Below are 12,579 nucleotides of genomic sequence, written 5' to 3'. Positions count from 1 at the left end.
TTGGGGACATTTAAGCGACTGCTGGACAATGCACATGGATAGCAGTGGGTTGAGGGGTGCATAGGTTAAGTTAGAATATTTTACATTAGGATTAAACCTCGGCACAACTTCGTGGACCTAAGGACCTGTTCTGTGCTGTAGTTTTCTGTGTTCTATGTTCTAAATGTTGTAACCATATCTGCATCTACTACTTCCTCTGGCAGTTCACTCTACATATGAACCACCCTCAGTGTGAAAAGCTTTCTCCTCAGGTCCCTTTTAAATCTTTCTCCTCTTACCTTATAAATATGCCCTCTTGTTTTGAACTTCACTACTCTTGGGAAAAAGACCTTGCTATTCATCCAAACATGCCTCTCATGATCCTATAGCCCTCCATATGGTCATCTTTCAGCTTCCGACACTCCAGGATAAAAAGTCTCAGCCAATTCAGCCTCTCCTCATCACTCAAACCCTCCAATCCTGCAACATCCCGGTGAAGCTTTTCTACCCCCTCTCCAATATGATAAACTTCACCAGTTAATGAATGGATTATGCTGATAAGTTGATTTGCTGCCTTGACGTTCAAAAAATTGAACTCTTTCCCACTGATTTTCTTTCTATTGGCTTCCTTTTTAAAAAAATTATCAGTTTGTATGGGATGGTCAAAGCACTCTACAGGCAATTAAATATTTTTGATGATTATAATTTGCACAAACCAATCTCCCAATAAAAGTGATGAGATAAATGCCCATATCATGGCTGGAATCTTCCCAACACTGAGCAATATGGCATTGGAAAGAAAGTTCAATAAATAGGGTGAGAACAGCAGTAGGGAGTTTCTCAACACTGAGGCCAAATGTCCTATTGCCAAGCCAGCCTTGAACAGTGAGACAGGTATCTCAGTATTAAATGGTGAGAGGCCTATTTACATCCAGAGCATACGTTAGTGTGCCATTGTTAGTAACTCTCACCTCTCTGATATGCAGTTTCCCATTCTACCTCCCACTGGATAGAAAGTAGACAGCAACAATTCCTAACATGAAAATCAAAGCATTTACTTGGTGCCTCCAACGCGCCACTTGCTCCTCCAGCCCTCCACCATGGGCATTAGTCACATCTGAGGGCATGATCTGAGAGTAGCGACCATTCAAGCCCTATCTGTCTACAGAATTTGGCAATAGACATGTGTCAGCCTTACCATAGCGTCTGATCCACATAAAATACTATTCTGCACCTCAATGTTGCATTGTGGAGAGCACAGCCATTTTCATTGTAATGACTTGCCAGGACACTTTGCATATGGGTACAGGAACCTATTGATTGATTTGACTTGAATACACCTCAAGGCTCCTCTCTTACTCTCTTAGCATATACTCACTTTACAACAACTTGCATTGCCTTGAGTGCATTTTTGCATTTCGCCCCAAGCCTGAACTGTAAGGATGAAAAAGTTTCTATCTTGCCTAAAAAAACACTGAGATTAAGCAAGGAGGCTTGCTAAAGTTGTCAATAGTTATCAGTCAAGGGATTGGACATGTTGCTGTATGACCATAAGTATAAAAGATATAGAAACAAAATTAGGCAATTCAGTCTCTCAAGTCTGCTTCATCATTTGATCATGACTGATATATTTGTCAATCCCATTCTCCTGCCTTCTCCCCGTAATCCTTTATCCTCTTACTAATCAAGGATCTATCTATCTCTGTCTTAAACACACTCAATGACGCAGCCTCCACAGCGGCAATGAGTTTCAAAGACTAACCAGCCTTTGGTTGAAGAAATTCCACCTCATCTCAGTTCTAAAGGGTCATCCCTTCTCTCTGAGACTGTGCCCTCAGGTCCTAGTCTGTCCTAGTAGTGGAAATATCTTCTCCATGTCCACTCTATCCAGGCCTCTCAGTATTCTGTAAGTTTCAGTCAGACTCCTCATCTCATCCTTCTAAACCCCAGAGACCTCAGTGCTCCTCATATGACGAGGCCTTCATCCCCGGGATCATTCTAGTAAACCTCCTCTGGAACTCCTACAATACCAACTCAGCCTTCCTTAAACAAGGAGCCCAAAACTGCTCACAATATTCCAAATGCAGCCTGACTGGAGCTTTATAAGCCTTAGCAGTATGCTCTTGCTTCTGGATTATAGCCCTCATGAAATGAATGCTAACATTGCATTTGATTTCCTAAATGCCAACTGAAACTGAATGTTAACCTTAAGACAATCCTAATCTAAGAATCTCAAGTCCCTTTGTGTTTCAGATTTCTGAAGCCTGTCCCCATTTAGGAAATAGTCTATGCCTCTATTCTTCCCACCAAAGTACATAACCTCACACTTTCCTACACTGTATTCCATCAGCCACTTTTTGCCAATTATCCTAGCCTCATCAAGTCCTTCTGCAACCTTCCTCAACACTATCTGTCCCTCCGCTTATCTTTGTGTCATCTGCACATTTAACAACAATGCCCTCAGTACCTTCATCCAGATTGTTAGTTTACCACGTGAAAAGTTGTGTTTCCAACACCAAACCCTGTTGCAACACCAGTCTCCGGCTGCCATCCTGAGAAAGACCCCTTTATCCCCAGCTCTCTGCCTCCTGCCAGTCAGCCAATCCTTTATCCATGTCAGTACCTTACCCCCAACACCACAGGCTTTATCTCATTTCGCAGCCCCCGTGAGGAACCTTGTCAAAGGCCTTAATTCACATCCACTGGTTTTCCTTTGTCTAACATGCTCATTACCTCCTCAAAGAATTTAAAGATTTGTCAGGCATGACATCCCCTTGATGGAGACATGCTGACTCTTTAATTTGCCAGGCACTTCTACCATGTCCTCTGCAATCTCATCCTTGATAATGGACTTTAAAATCTTGCCAATGGCCAATGTTAGGCTAACCAGACTATTGTTTCATGTCTTCTGCCTCCCTCCCTTGTTAAATGAAGGAATTACATTCACCATTTTCCAGTCTTTGGGATCTTCCCTGACTCAGTGGTTCCTGAAAGATCTCTACCAATGCCTTCACAAGCTCGTAAGCTACCTTCTCCAGAATTCAGGGGTGTAGTCCATCTGGTCGGATGATTTATCTGCCTTTAGACCTTTCAGCTTGCCCAAACACCTCTCCTTAGTGATGGCCACCACACTCACCTCTGCTCCCACCTCTCATGAAGCTCTGATACCTTGCTGGTGTCTTCTGCTGTGAAAGTGTTTGCAAAACACCTATTTAATTCCTCTGCCATTTCTTTATTCCCCATTAATACTCCTCCAGTCTCATTTTCCAGTGATACAATGTCCACTCTTGCTTCTCTCTTACCTTTTAGATATCTAAGAAAAACTGTTGCAATCTTCTTTTACATTACTAGCTAGTTTCCCCTCATATTTCATCTTTTCCCACTTATCACTTTTTTAGTTATCCTCTGTTGGTTTTTAAAAGCTTCCCTTCAGCTTTTTAGATGTAGATACCAGCCAGGTCTCAAAGTGCAGTAGTAGCTTCCTGCTGGCCAATATTCCATAAACCCAGGCTATTGAGCATTTACAACACTGATCGCCTGTCTTTCCTTGTATGCACTCAACATCCGGTCAGGCAGCATCTGAGGAGCAAAAGAGTTTCGATTCTCCTGCTCCTCGGATGCTGCCTGACCGGCTGTGCTACTCCAGCACCACACTCTTTCACTCTGATCTCCAGCATCTCTAGTCCTCATTTTCTCCTGCATCCAGCAATTTTGGGAATGGGATTCATGAAGGAGATTGATTTCATAGGCATTGGAACAGCCTTTATCTTTTAAGCAAAACTCATTAAACCAAGATGAATAGATTCCTTTCCAAACAAAGTAAAATTTGGACAATTCATTACACATGCTGCCCCTATAATTGACTAAAACATCACTCCAGATTACAGGTTGCAGTTATTAATTCTTGCTAGCAAACATTAATGACATGGCCCTCAAAATAGTGTCTATAAGGACTTCTAAAGGATGAGTTCAAATCAGAATGAAACATTTGCCATGGACTTGCCTTTTAAATATTAATGACCATAAGAAAGTTAAAACTCTGTGACTTGATTGCAAGATTCAAGCCATTGATAAACCAAGATCTAACTGGCAATGTTAAAAAGGTATTTTCTGACCAACCTCTACAGTAGGTGAGACATAAACCTGGGCCTCCTAGCTCAGAGATAGAGGAAATACCACTGCACCACACTTATAGTATGGGAAAAGGTCTTTTGGCCCACCAAGTCTAGACTGACCCTCTGAAGATTATCCCACCGAGACCCATCCTTATAAAGCTGCATTTCCCATAGCTGATGCACCTAGCCTGCACACTACAGGCAATTTAAACATGGCTAACCCACCTAACCTCCTATATCTTTGTGACGGTAGGAGGAAACAAAAGCACGTGGAACAAAACCCACGCAGACACGGGGAGAATGTGCAAACGCCACACAGGCAGTCATCCGAGGCTGGAATCAAACCTGGGTCCCTGGTGCTATGAGGTAGCAGTGCTAACCACTGTGCTATGCGTTTATTAGTACCCTTATGGGAAGGGCTAGACAAAAGGATTGATTTCTCACAATTAATTTATGTTTGAATGTAAGCTTTCAGTCACTGACAAGATGATTCATAAAGTCCTGAATAGTTTTTCCAGTTAACTGTGTGACCTATCACAAACAATTAAATCAATTTCATTAGTAAACAGGATTGTCCATGGCATTGACAGCACAGGATACTTAGAGATGTTTTTTTCTCTCACTTGAGTTCCAGTGGTCTAATAAGGTATGAATGAAGTCTTCACTTTAGGCCGACCTTTTGTCATGCAGTTAAATTGAAACCTACAAAATGTCACAAACATGGCATTGTGCCGATTAAAATGGAGCTCCTTGTACATATTGAGAATAGCAAGAAAGGTAAAAAAAAAAGCTCGCTCATTTATACATAGTACTGAAAAGATTCTCAACTGTTCATTTCTAATGGAATTTACTTGACAGCTTTTATGAGAATTGATCTACAGCAAGGGACAAAATGGCTGAAAGGGAAATGAAGAGGAAGAAAAGTTCTTCTGTTAGTTTTGATAAAAATGTAACAATGGACAATCAGAATCTGAGCTGGCAGCACATTCTCTGCGATCAAAATTGTGATGCCTAAATTCATTAACAGTAATGGGAGAAAAAAATGTGAAATAGCAAAAAGATAACAGTGAAAAGCACACGAAGGCTGGAAATCTGATAATACCAACAGCATAACACCTAATAAATACCATGGTGTTTGTCAAGTTTTACCTACCAGAGAACAATTAATTTTTGGTTTACTCGTCTCAGTTCTATTAGCTGTGGAATAATAACTCTCATACATGTTATGCTGCATATTTTCTGTCCAGAGTTAAATGATGAACTACAGATTACAGTATAAACATGTAAGAAACTAAGGAAAATGTGCTGAACTTTTAAAATGCAAAGGAAATTAGCCCCCAGTATATTCACTGTGGATGGTTGTAATAAATTACAGGTCATTCTGCTGTAATGCGCATTATACAAATTTACTATGACATGATTGACGGATTGGGGGCACTGTTTCTAAAGCATGAGGTTTTAAAGTGTGTATTAGTTATAATGCAATTTCAGCCCCATTAGTTTAAGTGGTGCTGTCATTAGATGATTTTTTATAACACGGGATTGCATGAGAATGGAACTCTCATGTTCTAGCAGAACTGATTGTTTTTAATACCCAAGAACATGAGAAATAGAGTTCCAGGAGATCATTTGACTCTTCAAACCTGCTTTGTAATTCAAGAAATTCACAGTTTTAATCTGATATTTAACCACACCTTTTTGTACTCTTCCAAAACCCTCATACCCAAAGATATATCAGCCTCTTTCTTGAATATTCTCAATCTTTGAGTATCCATAGCTGGCTGGGGTAGACCCTTCCAAAGATGCATAACTCTTTAAGTGAAGAAGTTCCTCCTCATCTCAGTCAAAACAGATCATGGTCATATTGACAATCATCTTTTTCTTATACAGGTACACTTTCACAAACCGGCTGTCTAAGAACCAGAGTAATCTGATAACCAGTGATTTTTTACGTTGGACTGTGCATCATTTTGATTTCTTCATGATTAAAATTAGCCGATCCAGACAGATCAGCTTGATATGACATGGTAACCAGACCCATTAGCTGCTTCATCACTTGGATGTCATGCTTCCAGCAACCTCTGACGCCACCCATCCCACATAGGCTTGAACCAAGGCCTAAGCATCCAACTTCTGTAAGAATCAAAGTCTGACACAGCCCCGGTCATGATGTTATTGGATTTGAGAAACTGTACTTGCATATATAAAAAGAAAAGGGAACCGCAGTGACCTTTAATAATTTTATTTTGCTTTTCTATAAAGTGACTAAATTACTGTCATGATGCTTGAACTGTGACATTATTTAAAAATTGATTATAAGTTTTTAAAATATAGAATCATGGAATTTGTGAGCATCCGAGGAAGTCTCAGCCCAGTGTTACCAGTTTGAAAGGTTTGTCCATTCTAGCCCCAGGTGCATGCTTTTACCCCATTACCCTATAAAATAGGCCTCTTCAAGTACATGTCCATTTGATTGTTCTTCTAGAATCAGCTCCCACAATCCCTTCAGTTTTATGTTCCACATCATAGCAACCCAATGTGTGAAGAAATTTCACCTCACTTCCCCTCGAGTTCTTACATTAATTAGTTTAAATTTATGAACTCTCGTTACTGATCCAGTTAACAGAGGAAACCATTTGTTCTTACTTGATCAATCAAAGCCACTCATAATTCTAAATATCTCAGTGAAGTTCCTCTTAATCTTCTCTGCTTGAAGGATAACAATCCCTGCTGCTCTATCTATTCCATACAACTGACGTTCCAAACTCTGATATTATCCTGGTAAATTTCTGCACATCTAAATCCCTCAGCTCTTGCACGCCACCAAACTTTTGATTATATTTCATCTCCATGTTGTTACAAAAAGGTCTGTAGAGGGATGTAGGAAGTTTAAGCAAATGGGTAAAAATTTGGCAGATGGAATATAACATGGCTAAATGTGAGGTTATGCACTTTGGCGGGAAAAATAGAGGAGCTGAATGTTATTTAAATGGAGAAAGACTACAGAAAGTGGCAGCATACAGGGATTTGAGAAAACACCTCCATGAACCACAAAAAGCTAGCAATTAGATTCACGAAATTTTGGTCTTTATTCTAACAGAATGGAACCTAAAAGCAGAGAGATTTCATTAAAAAGGTACCAGTCAGAATACAGATGGAATCCTGTGAGCAGTTTGGACCCCTCATCTAAGGAAAGATATGCTGGTAATAGAAACAGTCCAAAGAAGATTCAATAGACTGATACCAGGTATGAAGGGACTATATTATGAGGAGAATTGTGTAGATTAGGCCTGTATTCACTGGAATATAGAAAAATATGAGGGACCTTAATTGAAACATATAAAATATTTAGGGGACTTGACAAGGTAAATGCAGGTAAGTTGTTTCCTCTCATGTGAGTGTTGAGTACAAGAAGGCATCATCTCAGAATAAGGAATCACACATTTAAAGTAGAGATGAGGAGAAATTTCTACTCTGAGAGATTAGGGAATTCGTGACAGACAGGGTTGTTGTGGCTGGCTCATTAAGTATATTCAAGTCTAAGATAGGCAGATTTTTAATTTGTCCAGATGAGTGTAGAATGAACAATAGACCAAATGTGTATTTTCTCAGCAATAGTCAAGGTCTCCTACCAAAGGACTGTTAGTAAATTTTGTTCCTTATCATCACCTCCTACGTCACAACCATTGCCACAGAAGGCTGTGGAGGCCAGGTCATTGAGTGTATTTAAGATGGAGATCGATAAAGGGATCAAGGGTTACAGGGAGAAAGAGGGAGAATGGGGTTGAAGCTTATCAGCCATGAATGGCAGAGCAGACTCAATGGACTGAAAGGCCTAAGTTCTGCTCCTATGTCTTATGGTCTTAACCAGTTATTATATATTTTTTGGTTAGCTTATGCTTCTTTGTCATCAGCCTCCCATTTTTCAGTTTAGAAGTTTCTTAATTAGTGGGATGGTGGCTCAATGGTTAGCACTATTGCTTCACAGTGCTAGGTACCTGGGTTTGATTCCAGCCTTGGGCAACTGTCTGTGTGGAGTTTGCACATTGCCCCTGTGTCTGTGTGGGTTTGCTCCAGTTTCTTCCCACAATCCAAAGATCTGCAGGTCAGGTGAATTGGCCATGCTAACTTGCCCATCATGTTAGGTACATTAGTCAGAGGGAAATAGGTCTGGGTGGGTTACTCTTCGGGGGGGTTGGTGTGGGCCGAAGGGCCTGTTTCCACACTGTAGGGAATCTAATTAATTAGAGTCAATTTGATTTTTTAGGCTTAACTGGTTTCCTCTAAATAGTCCATTTTCCCCACAAAACCCATCCCCATTCTAGTCCTGACCCAAATGATCTAAACAATAAGATTTACCCACATGTTGTTTTAGGTTACTGTGTGATTTACATGACTATTTCCAATATTATAAATTGTTAAGATGCATCCAAGTTTCCTCTCCCTGATCCCCTTTGTATAATCTGCAATGGCATATCATGCAAACCTGTATAACAGCAAAGCACAGGGACAACAGGGCAAGAGACCTACTTGGCCTTCCTTTGAACTGCTAACTTCTAATTTTAAAAACGGAAATTCAGAAAACATTTTGTATTTGGTACAAACAGAGTTCTGAAGAAGGGTCACTGGACCTGAAATATTATCTCTACTTTCTCTCCACAATCTGCTGCCAGACCTGCTGAGTTTCTGCAACACTTTCTGTTTTAGTTTCCTATTTCTAGCATCTGTGGTACTTTATGCCCTGATGAAGAGTCATCAAGACTCGAAACGTTAGCTTGCACTCTCTCCATGGCTGCTGCCTGACCCACTGTGATTTGTAGCATTTTTTTTTGTTTACAGTACAGATTCGAGCATCTACTTTAACTTGCTCCCATAACCTGTAGTTATTTTTAAAAATTTCTGTGTGGTTCCAGTCCAAATACAAAACATTAAACATTTCTTATTAAGGCCTTTCCAGATATTGACAGGTTATAGTTATTTCACTACATCTACAACTTTAGAGTAGGAGAATAATTGTGGGCGGCACGGTGGTACAGTGGTTTAGCACTGCTGCCTCACAGCGCCAGAGACCTGGGTTCAATTCCCGCCTCAGGCGACTGACTGTGTGGAGTTTGCACATTCTCCCCGTGTCTGCGTGGGTTTCCTCTGGGTGCTCCGGTTTCCTCCCACAGTCCAAAGATGTGTGGGTAAGGTGAATTGGCCATGCTAAATTGCCTGTAGTGTTAGGTAAGGGGTAAATGTAAGGGTGGGTTGCACTTTGGCGGGTTGGTGTGGACTTGTTGGGCTGAAGGGCCTGTTTCCACACTGTAAGTAATCTAATATGTCTTGTCATAAAGGAATAAATGTGTTTCAGTTTGACTATTTTGAAATCCATAAACCCACAGAACAAAATATATACCATTGTGGTTGGTGTCTGGTCAGTCTTTTCAATGTTTCCCTTAACAGACAAATTGATTTGTGAAGTTTATCCTCTGGATTTGATCCGTCAAATGTATTTTTTTCAGCAATTGCTTGAATCCTCCAACTCATCCCTCGTTCTGCCAGCAGTTGATCAGAGAGCTATTAAACATCTGCAAGAATATCAAAATTGGACCAAAGTTAAAATTGACCAACTTGACAAGTCAGAACTGGAAATAAATACTTCAAAACCAAACTTATTCATCATAAATTTAGCAGCAGCTGACAGGTATGTTTTTAAGTACCTAACCATTTCCACCAGGTGCATTGGCACCTCATTTTTAAATTGTGACTTGATAAAGGAACATCTGAATAGCAAGTTCTCTTATAAAGCATTTGAAACATTCAATGAGATTTTGTCTTTGATCCTTTCATTGTTACTAAAGGTATCTCAAAGTTAGTGTGTTTTGAGAAAATTTGTCGCTCATGTTGAGGTTCTGGATGTGGGTTTGATCGCTGAGCTGCAAGTTTCATTTTCAGATGTTTCATCACCATATTCGGTAACATCTTTTGTGAGCCTCCGGATGAAGCACTGGTGGTGTAACCCACTTTTTATTTATATGTTTGAGTTTCCTTGGGTTGGTGATGTCATTTCCTATTGTAATGTAATTTCCTGTGCTTTTTCTCATGGGGTGGTAAATGGGATCCAAGTCAATGTGTTTGTTGATAGAGTTCTGGAACTCTATCAACAAACACATTGACTTGGATCCTTTTTACCACCCCCTAAGAAAAAAGACAGAAAGTGACATCACCATAGGAAATAATGTCAACACAGGATATGCCATCACTAACCCTAGGAAACTCAAACATATGGATAGAAAGCGGGTGACACCACCAGTGCTTCATCCAGAGGCTCACTGAAGATGTTACCGAATATGGTGATGAAACATCTGAAAACGAAACTTCCAGCTCAGCGAGCAAATCTATATCCAGTATGTCAAAGTGTTAATTGTAGAATCACATCACTAAATTCTAATGCATCAAATGTGATTATAAACCTGATGATAAAGTAGATGATGATAAAGTTAATTCATTTGATATTTGATTCAGAGCTGTTTGTCCGCAAACATATAAATGTGACCTTGAAAAGAAGCGCAAAAAAAAACCTATGATGAATCTTAAATGTATAATCTTGTGAAATTCTATCTTCATGGGGAAGAACAGAGAATGTATCATTTCAGTCTTTTGATTAGGTTATCTGCAGCATGTCTATTGATGTCTGAAAAAGAGATTCTAGGTGAGCAGACTCTCCCACAAGTGTCACACAGAGGACTTTCGCCTTTGTCAGAGTTGTAGGAAAATCTCTACGAGCATGTTGTTTGTGGGCTGCCATCTGCTTTGAAGCTTCTGAAACCACATTTCATTGTCCTGGTGAACCAGGGATAGCATGCTTGTGCCCAGAGCTGGATTTGCCATTCTCTTGGATTGTCAGCTCAAGCTTCCCACTTGTCAGGATTGATGTTGACAGTTCCATTTCTCTTTTGACAGCATCCTTGAATTGGAGTTTTGGATAGCTCACTGGTATTTTGGCATGGGCTGCCTTCCTGTATAACACGTTCTTGGAGAGGTAGCCACCTTCTATCCTGTGTATATGCCCGAGCCGCTGAAGTGAGGCTCATTTAGCTCTTGCCTCCCCCCACTATTGTTAGCATTCTGCAGACACCATTCCCTCTGCAACACCACAGCACACTCCTCCATCACTCCTAATGTGCTCTCACTCTCCCATTGGCACTTTGGCTTGTAATCACGGCAGGTATATCACTTGCCCTTTCACCTCCTCACTCTTCGCTGTCCAAGGGTCCAACCACAACTCTTAGGTGAAGCAACAAGTTACTTGTAATTAATACAATCTAATCCACTCTATTCACTGCTCACAATTTGGCCGCCTTTATCTTTGGGCACATGGACGCAAACTGAGTGACTGCTTGGGATAACATCTCCACTTGGTCCATAGAAATGGCCTTGACTTCCCAGTTGCTTGCCATTTAAATAAACCACCTCGCCCTCATGCTAACATTCTGTCCTGAGCCTGCTACAATGGTGCAATGAAGCAGCATGAGATGACCATTGGCACCCTTGGTAAAGTTAATTGACTGAACACTGATTCACGAAAGTGAAGCCAGCACCAGCTTTGTATCATTCCTCTTTTCCACAGTCATTCCAAAGGAATGTGTAAACTGCACTGATTTCCTTGAGGTCACTCTGTTCCAGTAGATGAATCTCAGAGAGGGCGAATATCTAGATATTTTACTGAGCTAACTTTCTACCAGCAAGAACAATACTTTCCTCAAGTCTCTGAAGAAGAGTCATAGTAGACTTGAAATATTAACTTCAGTTCTCTCTCTCCACAGGTGCTGACAGACCTGCTGAGTTACTGTAGCATTTTCTATTTTCATTTCTTCTCTCAAATCTGTTGGCTGTTGCCAATCATCCATGTACAATTGTTTGTTTGAGACTGATGTAAAGCCACATTAGTGGGTTCCAGGCCAGTTGTGAACATGTTGGCAAGAGTCGTTGAAACAGAACAATGTTTGAGCATACTTTCCAGCACCTTCCTCATTGGCAAAGGGGTTGCACAGTCACACACTGAGCTGCTGACCTCTGCTTCTGTTTTCGACAGTGAGATATGACATTCTGGCCTGAACCACCAGTGGGCAGGTTCACCAGTTCCAGCTCCTTGAGACTCCAAGTTTGTTTCAATATTGCTCACTCACCACTAAAAGATTTGGAGCATCAAAGGATGGAATTCAGATGATGGAGCAACAATGAACATGGCTTCTCTGCTCTGTATTAGATTAGAGTGAGGGAGAGCTGTGCATTGCCAGTCTCGCTTTCTCAAACTAATTTGTATTGGTCCAGTCACAAAAATCTTTGGATATAGATCTTGATGCACCAAGTGATCAGGACATCTTCTTTGTCCTATCGCGCTTTAGGCATTTCACAAACATGGTCCTGCACTAGCATGAAGACCATTGAATCATAGACTGCTTTCATCTGCTCAGTTGGCCTGTTTCAATCCTCTCATACT

The 12,579-nt window shown here is 40.7% G+C and overlaps 1 protein-coding gene across 1 annotated transcript in view; it reads left to right on the top strand.

The window, feature by feature from the left end:
• LOC132824982 (V-type proton ATPase subunit S1-like) overlaps positions 1 to 12,579 on the top strand; it is a 50,245-nt gene that overhangs the window by 21,667 nt on the left and 15,999 nt on the right. Inside the window, exon 4 of the mRNA XM_060839930.1 lies at positions 9,599 to 9,780. Within this exon, the coding sequence (XP_060695913.1) occupies positions 9,599 to 9,780 (182 nt within the window). The remainder of the gene's footprint in view (positions 1 to 9,598; positions 9,781 to 12,579) is intronic.

The sequence above is a fragment of the Hemiscyllium ocellatum genome, chromosome 19 (genome assembly GCF_020745735.1).
Source record: "Hemiscyllium ocellatum isolate sHemOce1 chromosome 19, sHemOce1.pat.X.cur, whole genome shotgun sequence".
In the NCBI taxonomy this organism is placed as follows: Eukaryota; Metazoa; Chordata; class Chondrichthyes; order Orectolobiformes; family Hemiscylliidae; genus Hemiscyllium; species Hemiscyllium ocellatum.
Note: the sequence above shows the minus strand (reverse complement) of the source record. Positions and strands in the feature narration are given on the sequence as shown.